Source organism: Phyllostomus hastatus, unplaced genomic scaffold (genome assembly GCF_019186645.2).
Source record: "Phyllostomus hastatus isolate PE091 unplaced genomic scaffold, TTU_PhHast_1.1 phas_contig_98, whole genome shotgun sequence".
NCBI lineage: Eukaryota > Metazoa > Chordata > Mammalia > Chiroptera > Phyllostomidae > Phyllostomus > Phyllostomus hastatus.
Genome location: NW_025333999.1, coordinates 5,878,740 through 5,905,833, shown reverse-complemented (window position 1 = coordinate 5,905,833; position 27,094 = coordinate 5,878,740). Strand labels below are relative to the sequence as shown.

At 51.9% G+C, this 27,094-nt stretch overlaps 2 protein-coding genes across 5 annotated transcripts; both read right to left on the bottom strand.

The window, feature by feature from the left end:
* Nucleotides 1-1,670: 1,670 nt before the first annotated feature.
* Nucleotides 1,671-16,968, bottom strand: NIBAN3 (niban apoptosis regulator 3). 4 transcript variants are annotated; one of them, XM_045853372.1, is made up of 15 exons: nt 16,768-16,968; nt 15,383-15,513; nt 13,724-13,849; nt 12,989-13,103; nt 11,019-11,186; nt 10,305-10,420; nt 10,119-10,223; nt 9,739-9,901; nt 8,907-9,097; nt 7,253-7,411; nt 6,094-6,210; nt 5,904-6,011; nt 4,973-5,084; nt 3,546-3,629; nt 1,671-2,064 (listed from the first exon to the last, which is right to left on the bottom strand). In XM_045853372.1, the coding sequence occupies exons 1-15, from the start codon at nt 16,820-16,822 to the stop codon at nt 1,958-1,960; spliced, it is 1,857 nt and encodes a 618-aa protein (XP_045709328.1). In that variant the 5' UTR covers nt 16,823-16,968; the 3' UTR covers nt 1,671-1,957. The 4 variants fall into 4 exon arrangements, with proteins under 4 accessions (XP_045709328.1, XP_045709330.1, XP_045709329.1 ...); XM_045853374.1 differs by having other exon boundaries at nt 11,019-11,084; XM_045853373.1 differs by lacking the exon at nt 16,768-16,968 and adding an exon at nt 15,904-16,011.
* Nucleotides 16,969-20,699: 3,731 nt separating this feature from the next.
* PGLS (6-phosphogluconolactonase) lies at nt 20,700-26,712 on the bottom strand. Its single transcript, XM_045853644.1, has 5 exons — nt 26,093-26,712; nt 24,699-24,806; nt 24,134-24,235; nt 23,689-23,829; nt 20,700-21,000 (listed from the first exon to the last, which is right to left on the bottom strand). The coding sequence occupies exons 1-5, from the start codon at nt 26,378-26,380 to the stop codon at nt 20,863-20,865; spliced, it is 777 nt and encodes a 258-aa protein (XP_045709600.1). The 5' UTR covers nt 26,381-26,712; the 3' UTR covers nt 20,700-20,862.
* Between the last annotated feature and the right edge of the window lie 382 nt (nt 26,713-27,094).

Genomic DNA, 27,094 nt, shown 5'->3' with positions numbered 1-27,094 from the left:
CAGAATCTGCCCTGCCTCCCGCGACTGCTCCCATGGGACCCACATCTGATATGTCGCCTAACTTTTATTTGTACAAGCCCCAGGCTTGTACTAGGAGGACCTGGATAGTTAGAATCTGGTTTGGGACCCGAAAGATCTGAGCCTCAGTTTCCCTTGCTGCAACGTGAATTTTACCGTCCTGGGTCCCCGACCTCTCCAGATTGCCCTCAAGGGTTGTTGAGTATTAAGGGTATGGTCCCAGAGCCCCCTCCCCAGGCTCACTGTGGGATCCTCAATAGGTCCACCTGTACAATGGGGTCATACAGATCCGGCAGACCTGGCATGAAGAGAAGCCAAGTGATGTTTTAATGTGCTGACCACATGCTCTGGAGGCAGGATGGGCTTTTCCATAAAAATGCTACCAAGAGATTGTTTTCCAATACTCGAATGTATTTTCTAATTGATCATGTTGGGGTCCTTCCTAAAAATTAAGTTTAAAGAATGATGCTCAGATGTGTATTCATTAATGTGTGGACAGCAGGGGGTTAATATTGCTAAGTAAAATTCAAGACACAGGCTGTGTGTCCTGGCTGTCCATTGAAGGATGACAGCAAGATGGGGCACTGAGCTTGACCAGAAAAGCCCCAAATTTCCCAGCCTGTCTAATTCACCCCTCCTTCTCTCCATGCTCTTCCCCTTGTCCATGCCCTTCCTCTAATTACTTTTTCCTCCTTCACTTCTGTTTTCTGATACCTTTCTACAGTAATTATCTGCACTAATTAAGTTTTTGGCTGAATATTTCAGAAACGCAGCCCAGTCTTTACTGGTTACATGATTGGCTCTGAGTGGAGGGCAAGGGATGGGGCCACACTTGGTCACTGTTGATAGGGGCACAGTGGAGATCTCTGCTTTGGGGGCATGTTTGAAACTGTCCTTAATAAAAGCCGGGGGGGGGGGGATACTCTATGGACCTGGCAATGAAAGACCTTTCATATTAAGCAAGAAAAATAAGTTGACAAGTGCATCCCGTCCCGATACACTGAAAAGAGACTGGAAGGATTTTTGAACCTGGGGAAAACAGTGATTTTTCTCCCAGTGGGCAGCCTGACAAGTTCTCGTCGCTGCGATTTTTCCAGAGTAACATCTACATCCTGAGTAAAAAGAAGCCAGCTGGACAGGGCTGTGAAGCACAAATGTGTCTCAGAAGATGGTGGTGGAGGGACAAGTCAAGAAACGTGAGGAAAACCTTATTCTCTTGGGGAAGGCTCAAAACTCCAGGACAGAATGGGAGGAAACCATCTCCATGGAGTGTGCAGGTCCCCCTCGGAAAGCCGAACTGAGAAGAACATTGGGGAAATCCCTCAGGAACCTGCTCCGGAAGCAGCTGGAAGGCTTGTGATGTGGGGAAACTGCCAACCTCAAGCGGACAGATGACTTTTCTGGCAAGCAGAGGGAAGTCAATGAAAGTTCTCTCGCCCTGAGAAACTTGATACCAAGTTAAAATTTGGAGCAAGTAAACAAACCCAAAAGGCCAACAGCAAGCTGAGATGAATATCTGTAACATAACACAAAATACAGAGTTATCTAAGATCAGTTAAGAAAAAGATAAAATCTCCTGAAGAAAAAAGTAGGTAAAACCACGAACAGGCAATTCAACTTAAAAAGAAATCCATAAACATATAAAGGCCCAGTAAACATTTTTAGATTCATTTTAGTCATCAAAGAAATTCAAAATAAAAAAGTAAAATGTGTGTGCTATGAAACTGACTTTTCTTCTTTAATGAAAATTCCTAATGTTTGGAAAGGATATGGAGAATATACACAAATGCTGCTAGTGGGAATATAAAAGGCACAGCCTCTCAGAAAAGGAATGAGGTGCAGGCGAGGTGGTTATAAAAGCCTTGAGATCATTCATATGACTCAGAAATTCCACTAGCAGACATTTATCCACCGGTAATGAAGATGGCTGTAGGCAGGTTCAGCTCCAGAATGTCCCTGGAGGCAGCAGTGGGTAGAGTGGCTGGACCTCAGTGCAGGTGCCTGGCTGCTTGGGGCAAGTCCCTCTCTGAGCCTCAGTTTCCTCACCTGTAAAATGGAAAGTGTCATAAGGATGCTAAAAAATTGGACACATCAAATACTTGGCACATAATAAATACTCAGTAAATGGGATACTATAAATAAAAACTTCACTTATAAGCATCTAGAACACAGTGAACCAAAAAGAGGAATGGAGCTTCAAGAGGAGCTAAAGACAGCTCCTGAACATGTGAAAAGATGCTTATCTTCACCTCCAAGGAGATGTGCTCATAAAAATGAAGCCAAGACACCATCTTCCACCCAAAAGGTATGAGAAATTCTGAGTCATCTGACAGCCTGTGCAGCCTGTGGGGAGATGGGCCACCTGCACGTGGGTGAGGGGACGCAACCAGGTGGGACCACACAGATGGAGAGAGCTCTGGAGACCACGACTGGAAAGACAAGCATGCGTACTCTGAACCATGAGATCTCACATTGGGGGTTTACCCACAAAGACCTGCACTCACCTGAAAAGTAAGTTTGAGGTAATACCCTGTGACATTACCTGTTAGAGGGAACGACTAGAAGCAAAACCCATCATCACTTGGATTCTGGTTAAATATATTAGGGAGCTCACCTAAAAACTCTCACTGTCAGCTGCAAATCAAAAAACATTCTGACACCCAGAAGTCTTTGTACGACTGCTTAATCTTTATTCATCCCAGTGTGTGTGAATATTCATCAATTTATCTGCAGCAACTGACTGTGGGAAGCTGTCCCAGATATGCATTAGTTAGTTATAGCTGCATAACAAATGGCCCCCAAAATTAGCAGCTGAAAACAATGCACGTCTATTATGTTAGAGTTTCTGTGGGTGAAGAACATGGGAGCAATTTAGCTGGGGGGGGGGCAAGGCTCTCATCACAGCAGTTCCCAAGGGAGCTGAGAGCCAGTCCAGAATCCCTGCTCTCGTCTTGCAGAGTCCTTGCTCAGGGTGAACCCAAGGGTCCCATTACCACAATTTCTCCTTTCAGTGTTGGGGACTAGTAGCTGCTAGGAGAGGCCCCACTGAGTTTTGGCCACACGAGATGGGACACAAACTCATGTGCATGTCAGAGCTTGGGCCTAGACGGTCCCTCTCTGTCTCCCACTGCCCTTGTTTACTGTGAGCTTGGCCAAACCAGCCACATCAGGGACAGGTGGATGCTGTTCCATCCAGTAACCTATACTTTTTAAAAATATTGTATTCATTTATTTTTAGAGGGAGGGTAAGGGAGGGAGAAACAGGAGAAGAGAAATTCGATGTGTGAGAGAAACATTGATTGGTTGCCTCTTGCACGCCCCCAACCAACAACAGAACCTCAACCCAGGCTTGTGCCCTGATCGGGAATCAAAGTGGCAACCATTTGTTTTGTGGGTAGATGCCCAACCAACTGAGCCACATGGGTCAGGGCAGGAACTTACACTTTCAACCATCCCATGCACCCTATAAAGGCCTCCCTACCCTCAGCAATTCACTGGCATGGCCCAAGAACCTGTGAGGTCCTCACCTGCTTCCGCCTGGTTCCACGGGACTTCTGAGCAGCCATCCAGAGCACAGGACACATCGCTGGCACCCAGGGCCTTTTTCAATTCTAAAACAACAGATGACCCCTGGACCCACCTGGAGCAGCCGTAACATCAAAGGGCTTCTATGCATTCTCCCACAGAAGCCACAAGAGGGCAAAGGATGGAGATGGCTCAAGCAGGAACTGTGAACAAGTGGCCTCTCTGAGCCTCTCTCCATGCCTGTGCCCAGGGCAGACACTGCTCGCTGATCCCCAGCGTCTTCACTGATTCAGATGCTACCAGCTCCACCTCAAAACACTGCACTACAAGCAGATGTCACAACTTCATTGAGGATAAAACCCTTGAGAACATGGAAAACCCCCGGAAATGGAGGTGTGATCTGTTTCTGGATTTTTCTTTTCCAATCAGAGAATAGCCTTTTTCCATTTAAAGTGGCTCCCCACAAATGGAGCCACATCCTCACCCTCACTTCCTGGCTGCCAGAGCCCTGCTGCCACCTCTCAAACTGCTCTGGCTATGTCCCTTCTTCCTCTCCTTGTCCTTCAAATACAGGCTCTCTGGGATGCCTCCCCTTTCTCTGCCCTCCACCCTCACGTTGTGCACCCTCCCTTATATTTGGTGACACCCAGGTCAGCAATTCTGGCACCTCTGCTCCTGCCTCATCCTCATCACTGGGCTCCATCCTCTCAGTGGCTGTCACTGTTTGGGCCCATCATTTGTCCCCAGGACCATGCCCTCAGCCTCCTCCCTCATTTTCAGTCTAGCCACTGTCACCCTCTACTCACACGCCCTCCATGACTTGCTATTGCCTGCCCCCAAAAGTCTAAACTACTCTGCCTGTCATTCGAGCCCCTGCATGTCCACTTCAGCATCCCCCAGCCTCCTCTCCTGTTGTCTTTTCCTTCCTCTGTGTTGGCCGCGTGGACGTGGTGACATTCCCTGAATCGCCATCACATACTGCTCTGCCTCAAGTTAATGCACACGTGGCAACGGTCACAGACATTGCATCATGAGTGAACAGGCAAAGCAGGAGGGAGGAGAGATGATTCTGGAGCCTTTTCCCAGGGCAGGAGATGCTGTGAGGTCTACCATAAGCCCAAGAATTCCTGGGGCCTCAGTGTCAGCCAGCACAAACACAAGCAATGATTGTTGAAAGGCTACACATGAATGTCCATCTGCAGTTTCTCAGTTCTGAGAAGACCCACACCCCCTGAGAGCCCCGTTCCAATGCCCTCATTCAGGGAGCTTCCATCACTGTACCTCTAGACTTGTCCACCTCTGTCCCTGTCTGGACCTTCAGTAAAAAGGCTAGTGTTCACAGGAAGTAAGGCAATGGGGACAATGGTAGGGCTCAGTATACACAGTCAGGGGTCACCAGGCTCCCCTGAGCCATAGGGGGTGGGCTCACCTCTGTCAATCCTCTGCAGCAGGGCCCCCTGAATGACATCCTCATAGATGCTCTCGATGGTCAGGGCGGGGCTGCCCACAGCAAGAACCTCCCCTTCAAACTCAGACAGCTCCTGGAATGCAGATGGGTGTGGGCTGGGCTGGAGGGGTGAGCAGCTTTGTGGGTGCAGCTCCAGTCCTGACTGTAAGTACCTAGGTGGCCTTGAACCTCACTTATTCATCTTTAAAATGGACTTCTTGACCCCTATTCTCACAGTTTCTGTGCAGACTGATGCAACAAAGCACATCCCACTTCCACAAGAAGAGCACAGGTGTCTCCTCTAGAACCCCCCAGCCACCTCCTCTAGAGAAGCCTGTTAGCACCTAAGGCCAACCGCTGCCTGGTGCCCTTAAGCCCTGTGTTGACAGGCCCCTGTGACCCCTCACATCTCTTTCCTACCACCTCGCTCACCAACCTCCAGCCACACTGGCCTCCTCACTGTTCCCCCAACACACCAGGCACAGGCCTTCCTCAGGGCCTTCACACATGCTGTGCCCTCTGCCTGTAATGCTCTTCCCCAGGACATGATTCATGCCTTCAGCTCACTGCCTGTCAAGTGTCAGCTTCCCAGGGAGAGCCTCCGTGACCATTTGCCACACACACGCACACCCATGTACTCCCTCTGCCTCCTCCCTTTTCTGAAAGCTATGTTACCAGCTAGTATGTGATGCCTGTGCCCTCACCCTAGCTCTCAAGTGGCAGTTATTAAACACTGTCATGGGAGAAGCAGATGACATTGTGGGACCCCAGTGGGGCCCCAGAGCTCAGGGAACAAAAGTCTCTAATTGTTGCAGTGGTTCTGTGAGAGAGCAAGCACTCTGTCCGCTTTACAGAGACACATAGATGCTTGGTTGCCCTGGAGGACCTGCCTTCAGGCCCCCCATTCACTCACCGCTTTGCAGCTTGGCTCCAGCTGGCTCAGCACAAAGGGCAAAAAGATGCAGATCTGCCACCTGTGGACGAACTTCCTCTGCAATGAGCTACTGTCCGACTGGAACTTCTGCATGACACACACAGTGGCCAGTCCAGTGGCTATCTGGGCACCCAGGCCCATGTCCATGCCTTCCCCCCATGGGCCTCACCTTTAGCACACGCCCCCTGACTTTCTCCAGCTGCTGGGCAGCCTGGATGCAGTCCAGGGCTGTGGTCAGACACTGGTCAGCTAGCTGCAGGAAGGTGGCCACAGCATCAGCCATGAGCTGTGGGAGAAGGAACTAGGATGACTCTCAGGGAATCCACCCTCTGGCCTTATCGGCCTTGTTCCTGCCCAGCTGCCACCTTCTCAGCATCCCATCTGTCCCTACCAGCCTGTTCCCTTAACTTCTTGTTTCCTGAAATACTGGTAGCACCTCCTCCTCTCAGAACCTAAGGATAATCCAGTCAGAGGGGACCTATGTGCAAACTGGTAGAAAGCATCCTCCCCTCTGGAAGATGGTGCCAGGGTGCCCAGTCTGGGGAGCAGAGAGCTGGCCAGACTTCAGCCTCCTGCCCCTTTCACTTGCCACATCTATTAGCAGGTGCCAACTCCTTGGCCTTCAAAACACACCTGCTTCTCTCCACCAACAGCACCCAGCTAGCTCAGGCCTCCTCCACTCCTGTCCCTGACAGCCCCTGCTCCCCATGGCAGGAGAGGCTTTCTAACCTTGAATTTGGTCACATCCCTCCCCAGCTTACCACCTGCTATGCCTCCCCATTGACCTTTAGAGGTCATTGACCTTTAGAGGTAGAGGACAGAGCCCAGCCTCTTAACCCCATACTGAGGGCCCTGACCCATATACCCACCCACCTCACTGGCACATCTCCCACCGTTCTGCTCTCCTGTGACACCTACAGCCCAATGTCTCTAAACTGCTTTATTTTCCCCAAAGGCAGAAAAGCTTTCTGACTTCCCAGCATGTGTACACACTGTTCCTTCTGCCCAGGACATGCCCCAACCGCCATTTGTCCCACTGCTGCCCCATGTTGGAAATCCTCTTTTCCTGAAAGTACCCCCAACCCTTGAGGGGAATCAGGAGTGTCCTCTGGGCTCCCACAGTACCTTGTACATCCCCACCACAGCCCTGCCCACCACATGTGGTCACTGCCTGGTCATGGGCTCATGTCCACATGACACTGGGAGTCCAGCAAGAGAAGGCCAGGTCTGTCTCGGTCACCATGATGTCCCCAGGAGGCCACTGACACCTGCTCAGAGAAGGCTGCTGCCCTTGCCTCCCAACCTCCCAGCCTCCCCCCCTCCCTCACCTGCTGTGAGAGATCCTGGGCCCCAAACACCAGACTTCGTACTCCAGAGAAGCCGAACGGTGCCACGAGTTGCCCCAGGTGGCCCTGGCTCCGCTCAGCCTCACGGTAGCAGGTCTGCATCAGCTCTGGATCCCATGGCATCTCACCGAATGAGTAAACCTGTGCTCCAATGGCAGTCAGATGAGAAAAACACCACCAGCTGATGGGAAAACAGTGCCAAAGACCTCACAGCCAAGTCACCGAAGGAAAAACACAAATGGAAACACATGCATAATATGCAGTGCTGGCAAGACTGAGGGGAAATGGGCATACTCAGCCCTTGAGACACTTACCCCCACCACCTGATGGCTTCTCTGTGTTAGGCCCTATGCCTGCATAAACAGAGTAATCTAATACCATCTGTGTCTTTAAGGAGCTCACAGAAAAGTTGGGGGAGATAGAGAATCAACCACAGTGGTGTATAAATGCCTTCATGAGGGAAGTGCAGGCAGCTGCAGAAGCAGAGAGAGACCAGGGAAAGTTCCTGGAGGAGATGGTTATGAAATAGATGTTTTTCTGGCTGGTGTGGCTCAGTGGATTGAGTGCTGGACTGCTAACCAAAGGATCACTGGTTCAATTCCCAGTCAGGGCACATGCCTGGATTATGGGTCGGGTCCCCAGTAGGGGGCATATGAGAGGCAACCACACAATGATGTTTCTCTCCCTCTCTTTCCCTCTCTCTAAAAATTAAAAAAAAAAATCTTTTAAAAAAAAAGAAATAGAGGCTTAACAAGTTGAAGGTTTCCTGTTGTATAGTAGAGATCATTTAATATCAGAAAGACTGAGCTCACCTGCATGCAGCAGAATTCTCTGGGGACAGGGTGAGCTCTGGCTAAACAGGAACGTCAGGAGTAAGAGTTTGGGGGGAAGGTGACTCCAGGCTGATATTATTAATTGCTACTCTTGTCATCTTGCTCCTTCCTCAAGTTTTAAACTGCACCCCACTCACTCCCCACTCCCCAGCCAAGTAGCTCAGTTGATTGGAACATTGTCCGGATGCACCAGGGTTGCAGCTTCAATACCCTGTCGGGTACATGCAGGGGATGGTCAATGAATGCATAGTAAGTGGAGCACCAAAAGTTGATGTCCTTTCCTCTCTCTCCCCCCCTTCTCTCCTTCCCTCCCTTCATTCTCCTCTGTCTCTCTCATTGGTAATTTTTTAAAAAACTTTAATAAAAGCCCTGGCTGGCATAGCTCAGTGGATTGAGCGCGGGCTGGGAACCAAAGTGTCCCAGGTTCGATTCCCAGCCAGGGTACATTCCTGGGTTGCAGGCCATAACCCCCAGCAACCGCACATAGATGTTTCTCTCTCTCTCTCTCTCTCTCTCTCTCTCTCTCTCTCTCTCTCTCTCTTTCTCTCTCTCACTCCCTCCCTTCCCTCTCTAAAATAAATAAATAAAATATTTTAAAAAAAACTTTAATAAAAAAGAAAAACTGGGCCCTAATGACCATAGCATGGTAGTTCACAATAAGTAAAATGCAGCCTAGAAAAAAAAAGTTGTTGCGAAGTTTTTCAAAAGAGAAAGTTGTCAAAAAACAAATATAAGGTTCATTCATGCAACTCTTCTATGAAGTTAACACTCCGCCCAAAATAACTCTCACCCCTAGAGCTCACCTCCTTGCGCAACCGGGTGCTGGAGGGGCTCCCACGCAGGTGGCGAGACAGGCGGTCCATGCCCTGGACTAGGAGTGTCTGCACTGCCGCAAGTGCTGCTTCCACGGTGTTGAGCAGAGTCCGTGTGAGTCGGGGCAGCTGCGCATCCACCTTTCTGCTCAGGCACGACTCCAGGGGGCCCTGGACCTCAGCTTCGAGTGGAAAACACTGGCCTGGGTCTCCTTTGCAAGGTGCTCCGCAAATGAAGTTGTGGGGAGACCCTCGGCTCAGCAGGGTGAGGTGGATGGGAACACAGACTCCGAACACCGTCTCTACCCCATTGCACTGATAAACAGGCTTCAAGTGCGGCGGGGTCGGGCTCGGGGGCGCGTGCCGGAAAGGCAGAGTCCGGATTCCAGTAGCGTTCTCTTTGTAACTGAGCAGAGTGGAAGCTACCTCCGCCGTCTGACTAAACAACTCGGGTCAGGCATGCCACTGCTAGGGTCTCACCCGCTCCATTCCAGGCCTGACCCCATTTTCACGGCCCCGCCCTCCTTGACTCCGCCCTATTCTCAGCCTAAATGCCACGCCCATGCCCCACTTTGTCCCCACCTCATATCACGCCCTTTCATTCTCCGGTTCCTCCCCTGCCAGTCTTCGGGTTCTATCTTCTAGGCCCCGCCCCTTACTCCTACCCTGCTCCCTTTCTCTCAGGCCTCACCCTGGCCCCGCCCTGCCCAGGCCCCGCCCCTTACACCAACCTTTTTCCCTTTTTTCCCCTCAGTCTACGTGCCTCACGTCGTCAGACCCCATGTAGGCCACGCCTCTCCAGGCCCCGCCCTCCGGATCTCACCCAGCAGCTTCGCTGACACGCGCCCTCGCAGCCTCAGAAGGTGGTCCACATCCGGGCGGATAGTCCTATCCAAGGCCGCGAGCAGTTCGTCTTTTTCGAGCTGGAAAGCGCGGAGCCCCGCAGAGGCTCCGGCCAGGACGGCGGCGTGAACTGCATCCAGGAGCTGCCCGGACCAGCCCAGGGGATCCCAAGGGCCAGGAGCGCGGGAGACAGCAGATGTGGTGAGGTGGAGGGACGGGTAGAGACAGAGACGCAGAAAGATGTGGAAAGAGTTTAGATAACGGTCGGCGGGAAAAACGAAGCTGGGCGTCCGGATCAGGCCCCCAAACTCTCCACGGATCCCGTGTGTTCCTGCTCCACCTCCGCGATCCCTCCCGTACCTCTGTCCAGGCCCAGGCCCTGGCTCGGCCGGCCCCCCGCAAGCCCGTCTGGATCTGGGCTTGCAGTGCCGGCAGCAGCTCCCGCATCAGCACCGCGGTCAGCACCTGCAGAAGAGGGGACCGTGGGCTCCGCTGAGGGCCTAGAGAGTTTCTGGGGGTCCCGGTGCAGGCTTGCGCGGCACTGACCTCGGCGTCCGAGCCCAGTGTCATGTCGTCGTGGCCAAAGTGGCCTTTGTGCTGCCGGTAGAGCCGTATGGTGTCCAGGAAGGCATGGGCGGCGGGGGCCTGACTTCGCTGCAGGACTGGGGTCAGGGCGGGGAGGCGGCTCCTCAGTGCCTGCCCACCGCTCCCCTGCTGTCACATCTGCCCAGCTCCCCAGCTCCTCAAGAGGAAGGAAGCCTTCCACCTCCCTGCCAGGTCCCAAAAACTCAGGTATCACCCACCTCCAGACCTTTGCACAAGAAATGCCTTCTGCAGGGATAATGCTCCCTCAAAACAATCATCAGCCCATTAAGAGCCTTTATACTGTGTAGGAAAAGGCATCCCCCGCGGGCAGTCACAGACCGAGCTGCACTGCAGACCCCACTGCCTCTCCATTTATGGACGTTCGGTCAACAGCCTGCCCAGCTGTATGTGTTGGTCCTGCTCCCTTTTATCACCTGTTTAGCCTCTCATCTTTTTCAGACCCCAGCTTTGACATTAGTCTTCCCTGATCCCCCAGGGGCACTCCCACAAGACTGTGTCCCCATCACAGCCCTATCCCATCTGTCTCTCCCCACCCCATACCCCATTGTATAGATAAGAAAACAGATTTAAAGTGGGTCCCACAGCCAGCAGGGGCACAGCTGTCTGACCCCGGACTCTAAGTGCCACCTCTGCCTGACATTCCCTGGGACCCACCTGTGCCACGAAGCCGGATGCCACCCTGCAGGGCTAGCCTCCACGCACGCTGCATCTCCCCTGTGGCTGCAGAGAAACAGAGATGCCTTCGGAAGGGATGCTGAAGGAACAGGGGGAAGTTCACAGGCATTTCCAGGAGGGGGTCAGGCTCTTCCTCTGTATGGTCTCCTGAAAGCAGACAGGAGGTCACATCTTCATTCATTCATTTGCTCTACAGGCATTCATTCACTAGGAGAAAATAACCATGAAATATTTAGAGGAAACCCTGGCACAGGCAGTTGCTCAATATGCATGATCCATGCTATTATAACTATAGTATTCTTATTCCAGCTGTGTCTCAGAGGAAGATGTGCTTGGGGCAGACATGAGCAATCCATCCCAGCACTGCTTCCCAGCCTCTGCATCCTTCTCAACACAGTGGCCTAGGCAGCCACCAACAACCTGTCCTAGTTGGCATGTGATCTGGCCCCTGCTTGCAGTGGAGTGCTGGAGCCAGCCATGCCCAGGTTTGAACTTGGCCAAACCATTTTCTGTGTGTGGGGCACAGTTTTTCATCTCTCTGATCCTGTAAAACGGGTTCAAAAGTAAGTTCAAAATTGTTATCAATGGCCTAGAAAGGTTGGGTGGACACAAAGAATGAATTTAATTTTGGTTAATATATTTTGGATCTCCTATATGCACAGTGTTTTGTGCTGAGTTCTAGAGAAATACACACAAACTGTGGTAAAATATAAAAATCCAGAAGATAGAATTTCCTGGTCATCCCAGCCCTCTAACCGCAGGCCCCAGGGATAATAATCACTGTTAACAGTTTGGGGGACATTACTCTGAATTTTAAAATCTGCACAAAGCTTCATGGAGTTCACTGTTGCTACAAGATGGAGTTTTCTGCTCTTTAAGTGGCCTTTTTGCTCCTGCACACATGGGGGACACCTCCAGCAGCTGCACAGCTTTCCTGTCTAAGGGTCCAGCCATATTATTCAATCAACCCCGTACAATAGAATGTGGGTGGACCCCAATGTTAGCAACATCCTCATTGTTTCTGTAGACTGGCCTTGTTGGTGCATGTGCATTATTTGGTGGCAAGATAGCTCCTCAGTGAAGCAAAGGGTACAGTTCTGGCTCTGACCCTTACTAACTGTGTGACAGTCCTCAGCCACCGTGTGCACATCTGTGGAATGAGGTAGCAAGAGATGAGGCTGCCTGCTGGGCAAGCTCATTGTGGTAACACAGGCCCTCCCTCATCAGACACACCCAGGGCAGTCATGCTGCTCCTTTCCGTGTTCCTGCACAGTGTGTCATGGGTGGGAGGGCGGGAGGAGAGAGGGGAGGAAGAAGGAGAGAGAGAGAGAGGACAGCGGAGGGAAAGGCGAAGGGATAATGGAGGAAGGGAGAAGGAGGAAGGAGGGGAGAAGAAGGAGAAGGTGTGATGGAAGGAGAGAGGGAGTAAGGGAGGGGGGGAAGGAGGAAGTTAGAGAAAAAGAGAGAGAAGGAGTGGGGGAGGAGAAGAGAATATGGGAGAAGGGAGGGAGGGAGAGCCCTGCTGGAAACGCTGGACTGAACAACACACCTGGCCCAAGGTCTGTGAGACGTCCCCACCCACCAGCGCCCATCTCCCCACAGGCTTGCTGATGCCAGGTTTTGTTTTTAGCCTTTGCTACTCTGATTCTGGTCCAGTGACCTACCTCTCTCACTCTGATGAGAGGGGGTGTTTCTCTTTCTTGAGCTGGGATGCTTACCCAGAAACAACGCTGCCCCCCGCCCAAGGGATACTTGGCAAGGTCTAGGGGCATATCCAGTTGCCACACTTGGGGTGGGGGCTGCTACAGGCATCTAGTGGGTGGAGACCAGGGATGCTGTTCCACACCCTGCAGTGCCCAGGGCGGCCCCCACTGCAATGAATGATCGGGCCCCACTGTCAACAGCCCTGAAGTAGAGAAACCTGCCCTCAGGGTCCCCAGGAGCCTTACCTGGGGAATCTGGGCAGAGAGTGTCCAACAGGTGGAGATATTCATGCTGGGAAGTCAGGACTGTGTACCCTGTCAGGGCTACAGAGCCCAGAGGACGGCCCCCATTTTCATACTCCTATAAAAGGTGTCCACAGAACTGCTTTGGGGCAGGTCTAAACTGTGGCTTCCATGTCTCAGTGTGAGATCAGGGGAAGGCTTGTGGTTAGTTGGGGAAATCCTCCACCTCCCCTCCCTGCTTCCACCCCTTTCTTCCCCTCCACCCCTCTCTTTCCTCCTCCTCCACACCAGAGCACCCAGCCTCCTCAGGATGCTGGGCCAGTCCCAAATCCTGAATGCCGATTATCTATCTCATCCAAACAGCACAGCCCTTGCCTAGCAGACCATCCTCGCTCATTTCACAGAGGTGGAAACTGCCTCCCAGGGCAATGAGTGACCCGAGTGAATTCCCCAGCCAGGAAGCAGGACATGGGCATGACATGCAAAGACCTAACATGGTTTCAACCTCAGCTTTGCCGATGACCATGAGTAAGTCCCTACCCCTGTCCTGGGCCTCAGTCTGCCCACCTGGCACAACAGGAAATGGTCGCCCACCCCAGACCAAGAACACAGCGTCCCTTGATTCAGGAGAGATGATTGAAAACAGGAGGGACAGCTATGCTAGTATCTAGACCCCAAACCCATGCTGGGGAGGGCAGGATGGAGAATCTGGAGGCCAAGAGACACAGGCTCACATACCTCCCTGCGACTGAACCACTCCAGGCGGCCATCCCCACGCAGGACACAGAAGATTGGCTGCCACTGAGGTGGGTGGCCCTGCAGCTGGATCAGGGGCCCTCGGTGCTCACGGACTCGGGGCAGCTTCTATGGAAGAAGGGTCCCTCAGATGTCAGGGCCACTGGCTAGCGTCCAGGCATCCAGACCACCTGGACAGTCCCCACTATGTCCCAGGTGCCACTAAGTACAGGGCACTTGATGCTCGATGAATAGTTCATGAATCAATTAACTGCAATTGTTATATTTTGATTCTTTGGCAGGGTAGTGGGAACTCAGGTGTTTGTTAATAATTCTCCCTACCTTTTCCAGGCTCTGAGAATAATCATAAAAATATTGTTAAATGCTATTATTAAAATTATATATAAAGTAAGTATTATATACAATGCTCACACTGAAACAAGGGAAAGTCCCTTCACGCTGCTTGAAACCCAACATCAGCTGTGCCCTGCCCCAGGTGGCTGGCTCCAGCAGGTGGCATAAGATGGATGCAGGTGGTGGTGACGTGGGGGCACCATGATGCCCCAAGAGAGACAGGGAGGGGTCTGGGTGGGAGGGGGCCCTATGTCCACAGTGCCGTTGGAGAGAGGTGGGGAAACTCAGAGCCCTGATGGGGCAGGGGACCCAGTGTCAGTAAGGAGTATGAGCTCCGACTTCAAATCATGCCTCCACCTTTTGCTGGCAGTATGACATCAGACAGGTCACTTTGCCTTTCTGTGCTTTGGTTTCCTTGGTCAAAGACCCATCTCCAGCATATGGAAGCCCTGGGTGCCACTGCCAACTCAGCAGACACGTGGGGCTGGGACCAGGTGGCTCCAGGCTCCTTCGTTCCATCCATAAACTGTTCCTGCACCCCTACTATGTGCAGACACCACGTGGACATCGGGTGTGGGGATGTGGGGAAGAGGAGACAAAGCCTGGTCCCTGCTCTTGCAGAGCAGACCCAAGGAGGTGACTGATGTATGACCTGGGGCTTTGCTGGAGAAGCAGTAGGATTGGGGTTTCAGAGAAGATTTCTGACTCAGGTGGGGGCAATGACAATTTAGGAAGGCTTCTTGGAAGATGTGGCATCTGAAGTACAAGGAGAAATGGAAAGTACACTAGCAGAGGTAACTGCAGATGCAAAACCGTGGGTTTCCACCAGCCATGCTGTGTCCTTGAGTGCGGCACTCACACAGGGCAAGCTTTTTCCAACCTCAGGTCTCGTGCACTGGCTGAGCCCTCTGCCCAGAATGCCCTTCCCATTCTGCTCTCCTGATCTGGCTCCTTCTCATCCTTTACATCTCAACTCAGAGGGGCTCCCTGCACCTCAGCTCCCACCCCCAACAGCAGCCTTCCTCTTCTGAGTGCCTGTCAGAAGTTATCCTGCGTCATGATGTGTTAACTTGTTTAGGGTCATTTTCCCCAATCAGACTGTGAGCCCTCAGGGCAGAGTGGGATCTGTCTTAGTCTCTGCTCTGTTCCAAGGGTCTGTCCCAGGATGTTCCAGTAAGTGTAATAGTCACCCCAGGTTATGGCACCAGCAAGGACAAATGCATGAGGAGGACCACCCCCCACACCGAACTGACAGCCTCCACAGCCTCGCTCACTCAGCAGCCCCCCACCCCTGTCTGTGGCACCCACTTTGCTGTGCAGTAGTTGGCATCCAGCCAGCTCCTGGGGTACCAGCTCCCGGGAAATCTGGCGCAGGACTGAGGCTGCTAGCTGCACGCGGTACTGGGGCAGGAAGTTCTTCATCAGGGCGTCCACCTGGCCTGCAGGGACAAGGGCACAGTGAGGCGGCTGAATCAGGCCACCTGCCAGACGAAGGCAGAACTGGGTGGAAGTAACTGGCGTGCTTCTACCCTCACCCCAGACCCCAAAACTACCCCACAAGACATGCTCCAAATTCCATTCACCCCTAATCCTCCGCTGTCTGTTTCTATACACATGGAAGTGGGGTGGGTGTTAAGGGACTCTGGCTTAACTGATAACTGATGCACAGCAAACTTCAATTGTACAAAGCATAGAATTTAATGAGCTTTCACATGTGTCCACACCCGGAAACCTCTACCATGATCAAGATAGTGAACAGTTCCATTGCCCCTGAAAGTGTTTCCAAACCCTTACCTAGAGAAATTTTCAAAACCTTTTAAAAACCTTACCTAGCACACGGGAACTTTCTGGGGCAACAGAAGTATTTCATGTCCTCATGTAGGAGGTGATCACACAGCTGTTATGGTTCTTCAAGCTATTCTCCTATGATGTACTCCCTTGATTATATGTAAAACATACAGTCCATTTTACTGCCTGGAATTTGGACTCAATGACTGGAGCTTCAGCAGCCTTTATGTGGCACAGAAGCCACACATAATACAAACATGATATGGAATAAGTTGGGTTGTCTGAATTTTATGAGCCTGCCTGCCACTGCACCCCTTCATAGGAGAGAGAAATAAATCTTTGCCTTAAGCCACTACAGAAACAAAAACCTGACATTTGTGTAATTGCTTATTGAATCCATTTGTGTTAAGGTAACTTGGCCATCTTTCCTGATCTAGATAGATCATGAGCTCATCGTACTCCCAGTGCCTAGCACCCAGTAAGTACTCAACCACGTGAAGGATGAAGGGCACTGATCACTCACTGTCTCAAATCAGAACGGCTGCTTGGTGCCCAGGGTCCACACAGAGGGACCTCCCGGTCCCTGCCCTCTTGGGAGGATCACCCCCAAGACCTGGCTAGGCCCAAGGCACCTCCCACCTGGCCCATGCCCCCTACCCCAAACCCACACCCTGAGGTGGGTTACCAGATTGACCAAATAAAAGTACATGAGACCAGTTAAATTTGAATTTCAGGTAAATAAGGAATTATTTTCTAGCATAATTATGCCCTGATGCAAAGTTTGGGACATACTTATACTAAAAAATATATCCATTGCTTATCTGGAATTCACATTAACAGGGCGTCCTATGTATCTGACAACCCCGAACCCTTCCCCCAACCCCAACCTTCCCACACCTGCTCACCCCTCAGGTGCTGCTGCTGCCGCTTGTCCAGGGGGCTTGAAGGCCGCCCACCCATCCTGCTGCAGTGTCCCAGGATCCCCTAGAGTGGAACAGACACCCCTCTCCACCCTACGGCTCCCCAGGTTCAGAGGATCTCTCGGAGCAGGATGGCCTGTGAGGAGCCTGGATGTTGTGGGGACAAATGCCAGGGGCCAGACGCCAGGGCTTGGCCCCCCATGTGTGTGTTGGGGGGAATGAGGAGGCCTGCCCCCTGCCCCGCCCCACCCTGCACCTGCGTCCTCCCAACTCCCCCGAGACCAAGGCTGCTGGTTTCTGTAGGGGCCCTGGGGCAGCCCCGAGAGTGCCTACAGGGGTGGGAAACAAAAATCCTAGCTGGCTTTGGAGAAGGGATGCAGGGCAGCTATCTGGCAGGACTGGGCAAGTTGTGGGTGTGGGTGGCAAGGAAGAGAGGCTGGACGGAGATAGGGCCTCTACCCCCACCTAATGTCCACCCTCTGGTGCCCACCCCAGCCCCCGCTGTAGCCCCATGCTGGGCAATGGCTGGGGGGATTCAGCCTTGGCACACCCCTCAGGAGTCCCCAGGCTGGGGAGACAGAGCTAGATAGACACCCCCATTCCCTGGGGTCACTGTTGGGGTTCCAAATGAGGGGAGGGGATGGGTGTCCAGTGGGGGTGCATTGATTCCTCCCTCACCCCCAGCACCCTCCCCAGCCCCGCCAAGCAATCACCAATCTCCATTTCATTCTTTTTTTTTTAAGAGAAACTTTTTTTTAAAGATTTTATTTATTCATTTTTTTTTAGAGAGGGAAGGGAGGGAGAAAGAAAGAGAGAGAGAAACATCAATGTGCGGTTGCTGGGGGCCATGGCCTGCAACCCAGGCATGTGTCCTGACTGGGAATTGAACCTGCAACACTTTGGTTCACAGCCCGCGCTCAATCTACTGAGCTACGCCAGCCAGGGCTTCATTCTTTTATTTTTAACATATTTTTAATTTATTGATTTTAGAGAAAGAAGGGAGGGAGCGAGAGTGAGAGAGAAACATCAATTTATTGTCACTTATTTATGCCTTCATTGATTGATTCTTGTACGTGTCTTGACCGGACACAACCTGCAATCTTGGCTTATCAAGATGATGCTGTAACCAACTGAGCTACCCAGTCAGGGCCATTTCATTCTTGAAGTGACTCTTGACGGTGCCTTTATTCCCAGGCTGCAGCACACCCCAATGCCAAGCCTTGACCTCTAGAACCTCCTGCAGCTCCCCATGCCCTTGGGGGAAATACCAGACCCTGCAAATCCCCAGTCTCATCTCTCAATGGCTCCCTCCAGTCCCCTCAGCTCCCTGCAGCTGCCCCAGGCCCCGTGGACCATTGTGGGCACACCAACAAAACTGTTGGATAGTGATAAGCATGGGGGAGAAAATGGAACAGGAGGGGGAAACAATGTTAGAAGCAGAGAGGGGGCAGGGAGGAGTTGCTGCACCAAGACCTGAAGGAAGTGAGGGCCCGAGCCATGCAAAGGCTGGAGGAAAGAACAAGCAGGGGCCCAGCACTCACAAAGGCCCTAAGGTGGGAACAGCACAAAGTGGGGGTTGGAGGAGGGTGAGTGGGGGCAGATGTTAGGAGAGGAGGATGGGGGTTGCCTGGGCCACAGGGGGGCTTATGGGCCAACAGGAAGGGTAGGTTTCCCATAAGGTGAAAGGGGGCCTCAGGCAGACCTGGTGCAGGGACAGCGGCTGCCCTGGGGAGAGGGGCACAGGAGAGGTGACGTGCTCCAAGCAGGGCCCCATTGTAGGGCCCCCACGCGGGTCTCACCATTTTCCCTCTGCTCTGGGGGTCACAGCCACCTGCGCTTGCTCAAGCCCAGGGCTGAGGGGCCTTCAACACCCTCTGCTTTTCTCAACCCACTTCCTTCCACTCAGGCCTTGGCCCACTTCCTCCCTTTCACATCTGAGTGACCGACCCCAACAGGACGTTGAAGGACACTTCTCTTTCTGGGGTTTCAGCTTCGAGGTTTCAACTCCCACGTCCCCCTCAGGTGCCTCTGTGGGACGCCCCCCAGGTCCCCAAGCTACCCTCTCCCCATGCCCACCAGCCTCCCACTCGGTCCCCGGAGCAGAGAAGCTGGGTGAGCAGAGCAGACGCAGACGCTGCAGTCCTGGTGCGTTCAAGGCCCTGAGCAGGGCGGCAGCAGGGCTGGGCACAGAGGCCAAGGCCAGCTCCGTGGGCTGTTGGGCACTCAGCCAGAGTGAGTATGCAGTGGCCTGAATCATAACCCTCCTGAAAGGACACATCCACAGGTCACTATCAAAACACAGAAAACAACAAGCAGTGGTGACAGCATGGAGAAACTGAACTCTCATGCACTGTTAGTGGAAATGTGAAATGCTGACTGGCTGCGGAAAATAGTATGACAGTTCCTCAACAGTGAAACAGAATTATCATGTGACCCAGCATTTCTACTTCTGAGTATATCCCCAAAAGAATGGAAAGCAGGGTCTCAAAGAGACATCTGTATACCAATGTCCCTAGCAGCATTATTCACAGGAGCTAAACCATGGAAGCAACCGTGCCCACAGACGAACGGAGAAGCAAAATGTGGCCCGTGCACAGTGGAATGTTATGCAGCCATAAAAAGGACATTGTAACACATGTGACAATGTGGACGAACCTGAGGACATTATGCTGAGTGAAAGAAGTCAGACACAGGACAACTACTGTATGGCCCCACTTATATGAGGTTCCTACAATAGTCAAACTCAGAGACATACATAAAGTAGAATGATGGGCTAGGGGAGGATGGGAGTTAGTGTTTAATGGGACAGTTTCAGTTTGGGAGGATGGAAGGTGGGGGTGGTTGTGCAGCCATGCTACTAAACTAGACACCTAGAAACGGTGGTGATGGTGAACTTTGTGTTATGTGTATTTTCACACACACACACACACACATACACACACACACAAATATGTCCATGTCAATAAGGAATCTCAGAATGTGACCTTATTTGGAATAAGGGTCTTTGCAGATATAATTAGTTAAGGATCTTTTTTATTTATTTTAAGATTTTATTTATTTTTAGAGAAAGATGAGGGAGAAACAGAGGGAGAGAAACATCAATGTGCAAGACACATCGACCAGTTGCCTCTCACATGTCCCCAACTGGAGATCTGGCCCGCAACCCAGGAATGTGCCCTGACTAGGAATTGAACCAGTGACTCTTTGGTTTGCAGGTCGGCACTCAGTCCACTGAGCCACACCAGCCAGGGCATAGCTAAGGATCTTGAGATGAGTTCATCTTGGATTTAGGGTCCTTATCCAATGTCAGGTAGCCTTAGTGGAAGAGGACACAAAGAGACACTCATATGAGAAAGCCACGTGACAACAAAGGCAGAGACTGGAGTGATGCTGTCATAAGCCAAGGGTTGCTGGCAGCCCCCAGAAGCCAGGAGAGACATCTGGGACGGACTTTCCCTCAGAGCCTCCAGAAGGAGCCAACCCTGCCACTACCTTGATTTCACACTTCTGGCCTCCAGCACTGTCAGTAAATTCTGCGGTACTTCGCTACACTGCCCCGGAACACTCACTGAAGGCGCCCATCCCTGTCCTCCACCTGCTGGCACAAGGGCTTTGGATCAGCCTGTGAGCCCCTGGTCTTGCTGGCCACCAAGGACCACAAGACAGTGAGGACATGGAGCAGATGCTCCTTCTAATATCTGTGCAGGGCTGGTGGAAGGGCCCTGTCAGCACCAGGTGGCTTTTTATTTTTTAAAGATTTTCATTTATTTATTGTTAGGGGGGGAGGGGGAAAGAGAGGGAGAAACAGCCATGCGTGAGAGAAACGTTGATTGGTTGCCTCTCACACGTCCCCAACCAAAGACAGAACCCACACCTCAGGCATGTGCCCTGACCAGGAATCAAACCAGTGACCATTCTGTTTGCAGGGCGATGCCCAACCCACTGAGCCACTTCAGTCAGGGCACCACGTGGCTTTTTAATAATGAAACCCAGAGCATGGCGGTGGAGAGGCACAGCCCTAGAAGGTCCCAGCCCCCTCAGGCCGCACATGGTCCCCAATGTGGCGTCCCCAGGGATCAGCTACAAAGTGGAATGCTTCTCGAAGGGCACAGTCAGGAGTCGGGCTGCTGCCTCATCCAGGAACCAGCAGAGTTTCCCGGTGTGGGGCTGGACAAGGGCGGCAGGGAGAGGGTTGTCCTCCTTGTCCTCCAAAATGCGCTGTGTGAAGAAAGCACGTTTGTGAGCCCTGCTGCACCCCCAGCACCTCTCAGAGCTCTCAGGCCCCCCATGGACCAGAGAGCTCTGGGGGATCCATGGACCATCCTACTTTCAAGATGTGTTGATGTCCTTCCAGTTGACCCGGCTTAAAACAGCCAGCAGGGACAGCCCCCGTCCCGTCCACCATCTGTGACTGTACGATGCAGGGCTGGCACACCCTTTCTGCCAAGGCCAGGGAGTCAGGATTTCGGCTCACACGGACATAGGGGCATGTGTGTTCCAACAAGTCTTTATTTTAAAGGTGGGACACTGAAATCGGAATTCTGTCGAATGTTCCATGTCCAGAAATATTTTTCTTTTGATTTTTTTCCTCACAACCACTTACAAATGTAAAATCCCTTCATGGCTGGTGGGACTTGGCCCACGGGCCGTGGAGTATCAGCTCCCTGATGGGACTTCATGGTGAGTGGGCATTATTAGCTTGCACACTGCTTCTTGCCAGCTGGGCTGCCCCAAGAACTCACTGACTTCTGACCACAGTCCTGGGAAGTCACCTGTTCTCACCCATTTACAATCTGGGAAGCGGAGGCTCCAGGAGGCCTCCCTCAAGGGGACCGAGGCGAGGGGCCCCCGCATGATCCATGACCCACTTTTTAATGGGAAAGTTGAGGCTGGTGGGGCCATCTGAGGCCGGAGTGGGCAGCACTGACAGGGACACGGGTCTGCTGCACTCTGTAGAGTCTGCACCCTACACCCCAACATGAGCAGCCCCTGTGAGGACATCTGGGCCTGACGGTTTGGGAGAGAGGATTATTTATTTATATTTTAAAATATGTCCAGCTTCTCCTATAGTTGTTGGTCTTTTCAGTGATGGCATTAAACTATATTTTCATTTATCTTTAATATCTTGATCTATTTTATATTTTCCTAAAATATTATGTATAACTATGCCTTCTTTCTTATTCCTATTTTACTTATTCCTACTTTACTTATTACTACATAGGATTTTTTCCCTTCTGGATTAGCTTTGCCAGGGGTTTATCTATCTTTTGGACCTGTTCCCATTAAACTTTTTTTTTAAGTTAATTTTTTGTTTCAAATTTACTTTTTTTTAATTTTTTAATTTATTTTTATTTTTAGAGAGGGAAGGGAGGGGGAGAGAGAAAGAGACAGAGAGAGAGAGAGAGAGAGAGAGAGAGAGAGAGAGAGAGAAACATCAATGTGCAGTTGCTGGGGGTTATGGCCTGCAACCCAGGAATGTACCCTGGCTGGGAATCGAACCTGGGACACTTTGGTTCCCAGTCCGTGCTCAATCCACTGAGCTACGCCAGCCAGGGCTTCCCATTAAACTTTTAATAATACTAACCAATTCATTAATTTCTGACTTTGATTTCATTTATTCCATCTGCTGACTTTACTTAGATTTATATTATTGCTCATTTTTCTAATTCAAGAGTAAAGTGCTTGATTTGTTTATTCAGTAGTTTTCTATTTAGTATTTTTTCTAAAAATGTATTTTAATGACTTGAGTTATTTATTTAATAGTTTTCTATTTAATATTTTTTCTCAAAAGAGTGGGTTTTTTTTACTGTTATGAATTTACCTATGAGTGTAGCTTTGGCCTCATCTCATCAATTTCACTTTGTAATTGTTCACTCTTAACCAGCCTGTAGTTGCAGTTTCCATCTGTTGAGAACTGCCCTGCCTGGTTTCAGGAGCTGTAACCCCACCATGGCTAAGGCTGAGTGAGTGACCTTCAGGACCATAAGCCACTAAGGAAACAAAGCTTATCTCCCTGTCAGGGGTGCCGCCTCTGCCTCTTTTACTTCACCCTGCCTGGCCCCCAGTGCTTGATCCGTTAGCCAAAGACTGGTAAGATTCATCAAGGGAGGGATGACCTAAGACAGGCACAATCACAGGGGGCCCCAGGGAAGGACTTGGGGGCTACAGAAAAGGGGTGATGGACCCTTGCCCCTTGGCTTTGACATAACCTGAGTCCTCATTCTGTCTGCAATAAGTCTAATCTCTTGGCTGCCTTACTTCCCCTGCCTGACTTAAACCTGAAACAATGCTGGAGGTGGGTGCAGCCCTATGCTGGAAAGCATGGGTTCCCTAGGGTGATCAGGCCTAAGAAAGAATGCATAAAATCCTGTGAAACCTACTTTGTTAATACCCTCAATTTAAATAATAAGGGACCAAGCATGATGTGAGTTTGTTCCCCAAAGTTTTATGGCCATTTAACTATCTGACACTGACTCAGAATAAGCCCTCAGAGTTCTCTGCATGTTATCTATTGTTTGATCCTTACTACCTGATAATGATTAATGAGCTTTACATATACACCCTGTATTCCTATGCAAATTGAATCCAATAAAAGCCTCTCAAAACAATAATCGGGGCACTCTCCTCTTGAGAGGGTGGCCAAGGCGCTCCAAGGCTTGCTCTACCCTTGAGAAAGAAGTCGTGCCATCCCTCTTCCTCCAAGGGACTCTGTAGTCTGTGTGAATTTATTTCATCTCATCCATAACGCCACAGATGCTGTGGCCCAGTGTCCACGTCATCCATCTCCCTTTCAACTCAAGAACTACTGAAGTATCTTGGGATCTGGTGCTTTCAGCACCAGGAGTCTTATTCTATTCCCAGGCCCACATGCCCATAACCTTCTGGGAATGGGGCCCTCAGCTTTACCTTCAGAACAGCTGCCTTGCCTTCTCCAGTAGCCACAAAGATGACAGTTCGGGCTGCATTCAGCACAGGAAGTGTGAGGGTCACACGCTGTGGAGGTGGCTTTGGGGAGTCACTGATGGGGGCTACTATCTTCTCTCGTTCCTGGGGTGGGAGGCCCGGGTGGAGACATGAGGACAATGTCATTTCAACTGCTTGAGCACTCACACACATCAGGTATGGTCCATCCATCATTCCATCCCACCCTAGTAATCCTGGGGTACTTGATTTAAGACCCCCATTATAAGATGGGTAAACTGAGGCTCAGAAGGATTAAGCTCAGCGGGCAGGCCTGCTGGCAGAAGCTGACTCAAACCCTGTTGCAGGCACCGTTTGGCCTCCCTTCAGAAGCCCCAGACAGCAGAGGCTGGAGCTCAGGTGTAGGCAGGGACCATGTGTGTGCACTCACCTGCAGGAGGGGATGGTCTGGGAAGAGTGAGCAGGTATGGCCATCAGGGCCCACCCCCAGGATCAGCAGGTCAAAAACTGGGATGGAGTCCCCTTGGAAGGCCTGGGTGAGGGAAGAAGACAGCCCACAGAAGTTGTGAGGGAGGGGCTCAAAGGACACAGAGACAATTGTTAGAAAAAGAATCATAAGTAGCTATAACGCAGGGAGTGAGGCTTAGCCACACCTGTATAAAAGGGACTCTAATCTTTGAAGTTCCACATTTCACCTGCCCAACTGGCTGAGAGTTTGGGGATATAACTGTTTCTAAGATATGTGAGGACCCAGGCCAGCTACCAGGGTGTCAGAGGTGAGGGCACCCTTAGGGAACCCAAGGCTGGGCTATGGGCTCTCAAAGGGAGGATTCTCAAAGGGGGTCTGCCCAGGGGAGAGTTGGGTCTGCCAACTGACCCCCAGAGGAGTTTCTGTCAATGATGACCACACAGTGCAACCTGCAGAACTGCTATGTCTCCCTAGGACTGGCCATTGGATAGATGAGGTCCCCCTGTACCTGCTTTGAGGGACTCACCTGTCTCAGCTTCTTGGCGTAGTCCTCAGCTGCCTCCTCCACAGGAAGCTGGGGGTTAATGGTAATCACTTGGCTGTCAGGGATGGGCAGCTTGGAGAACAGGTGCGTCTGTGGCATATAGAGGGAGTGTCACCAACAGTAATGCACAGGTCACTGCATTGTGGGTTTTTATGTGTAACCACATGGATCATCCAGACCCGTGAATCAGGATCTTGGTGGATCCCAGTGTTGATTCATCAGGTGTCTTTCAAGTTCTGGTGGTTTCCTGGCCTTGCCTGCACCTGTCTGGCCACAACACAACCTTGTTTCAAAGCCCCCCACAGTTCTTTGGCCCTTGGGATAAAACCCAGGCCCTCTGTGCCCTCCATGAAGCCCTGCTGACCTTCCTACTCCAGCCTATACACAAGCTATACACCACGAGGTCAGGCTGGGCAGGTTGAAACCCCCAGTTCCCCCACTGGTCACTAGGTGCCTCAGGCAGGTAAACACCCCTCTCTGGCCTCAGTTTCTCCATCCATGAAATAAATGGAGGTACTGATAGCCCTTGCCTCATAGGCTATTGCGGGGTTTCATAAGATGATGTGGATCAAGCACTTGGTAATCAGTAAATCTTATTACAAAAGAGAGAGAGGCGGGGAAGGGAGAGAACAGAAAGAAAAAAAAAATCGTCAGCTCAAGCTTCTGTGCAAAAAGAATGCAACACAACCAGGACCAGAATGACCTGAGGCTCTTTTCCTGGTGAAGCCACCCCTCCAAAACCTCCCTGGACAGATTTTCCTCCTCTGGGGCAGAAGTGGGCACAGAAAAAGCTGGGGAACCCTAGGGCCGACCACGACTCCTCAAAACCTCAGTTTCCCTGCTTGTGAAACGAGGAGTGTTCCCCTGATTCTATATGAGCTGGGGCTAGGGTTCAAAGACAATTCTCCTCCGAGGTCATTAACACACAAGCTGCTGGTGTGGAGACGTTGGAGAACTCGTCTTGGTTGTAGATAAGGAAACTGAAGCCCAGGCTCCACCCCAGAGTCCACCTACCTGTCTGGCTCTTTTCGTAACTCTGCGCTCGCACCAGGATGCGGCGCCTTAACTTCCCAAAGTCCTTGGCATGGGCCACTCTGCTTCATCCCTTGCCTTTTTCCAGGCCATTCCCACTGCCTGACTGCCTGATAAAGCATGATGAGGGGCTTCGAAACCCCTATTGGCCCACCCAAGTGGCAGAGCAGATGCTGCTTAGGTGGGACCTCAGCGCTGAGGCAGTGCCCGAATGCTGAAGCGCATTCCCAGTGCCCGTCAAGATGCAAAGCGCATAGTGTGATCCCTGGCGGCCCCCGTAGCCGCGCTCAGGCAGCGGGCGCGGCCCTCTCGGCGTGGCCCCCGGCGGCCCCCGTAGTCCTCACCCTGTAGAGGCCATACGTGCTCTCAGCGTGCTCAAACGGTACGAGACGCTCGTCGCAGAAGCCCAGCGTCCAGCGCGTGAGGCTGGCCGAGCCGGCGGGGGCGACTGCGGCGGGCAGCTCGCTTGCCAGCATGGAGACGAGACTGCCGCCCGACAGGCCGAGCGCAAAACGGGCGCGGGCCCCAGCCAGGCAGCACGCAGCCCGCTGGGCAACCAACTGCGCCAGCGAAGCGGCGAGCTCCTGTGGACTCGAGAAGACAGAGATGAGGCCCGGGGCCGGTGCGGCCATGGCGACGGCGGGAGACGGAAGCGCTCCCGGCGGCCGGCAGTGCGCCTGCGTGTAGGCCGGGCGTGCAGCCCAAGGCTTAGTATTTGGGCAGCCGCCCGTGGCACATGCGCAGTCCCAGAAGTGAAGCTGCGGTAGGGCGGGGCATTTGGACCTTCCGAGCTCATTGACGTTTTTGCAGGTTGGACCTAACTTCGGTCCTCGGCTGGGGCTAGCAGAATTGGCTCAATTGCTTCTAACCTGATAGTGACAGAGTGAGACCCGAAAGAGGAGCCCAGAGCTGGGGGAGTCCCAAGGGGGGGACATGGGATGGGTTGGAGTGGCGGAAGGAAATGAGATTTCCTGGAGGAGAGCGCATTTTGGTAATTAAAATATAAGCTCCTTGAATGCAGCGTTTCTTTTGCTTACTGTTACCTCGAAAACCCTTTGAGTTATGCCTAGTACAGAGTAGGAGTTGAGAACGTGCTTGTTGCATTCCTTCTGCAAGTGCTCCCTGAGGACTTCCGTGTCTTTGAGCCCAGAGGCCTCCACTCGAGCTGTTGCAGAGAGGAGCTCCCTGACTGGCGCAAACAGGATAGAGCTCATTTGGTGTGGAAGGGATGAAGAGATGAAGCACAGACAGTTTAGGGGGAAGAAACTATTCTCTATGGTAACAGTGGATTCATGTCATTATGCATTTATTGAAGTAGAACTTAGCAAACCTAATGTAAACTGCTG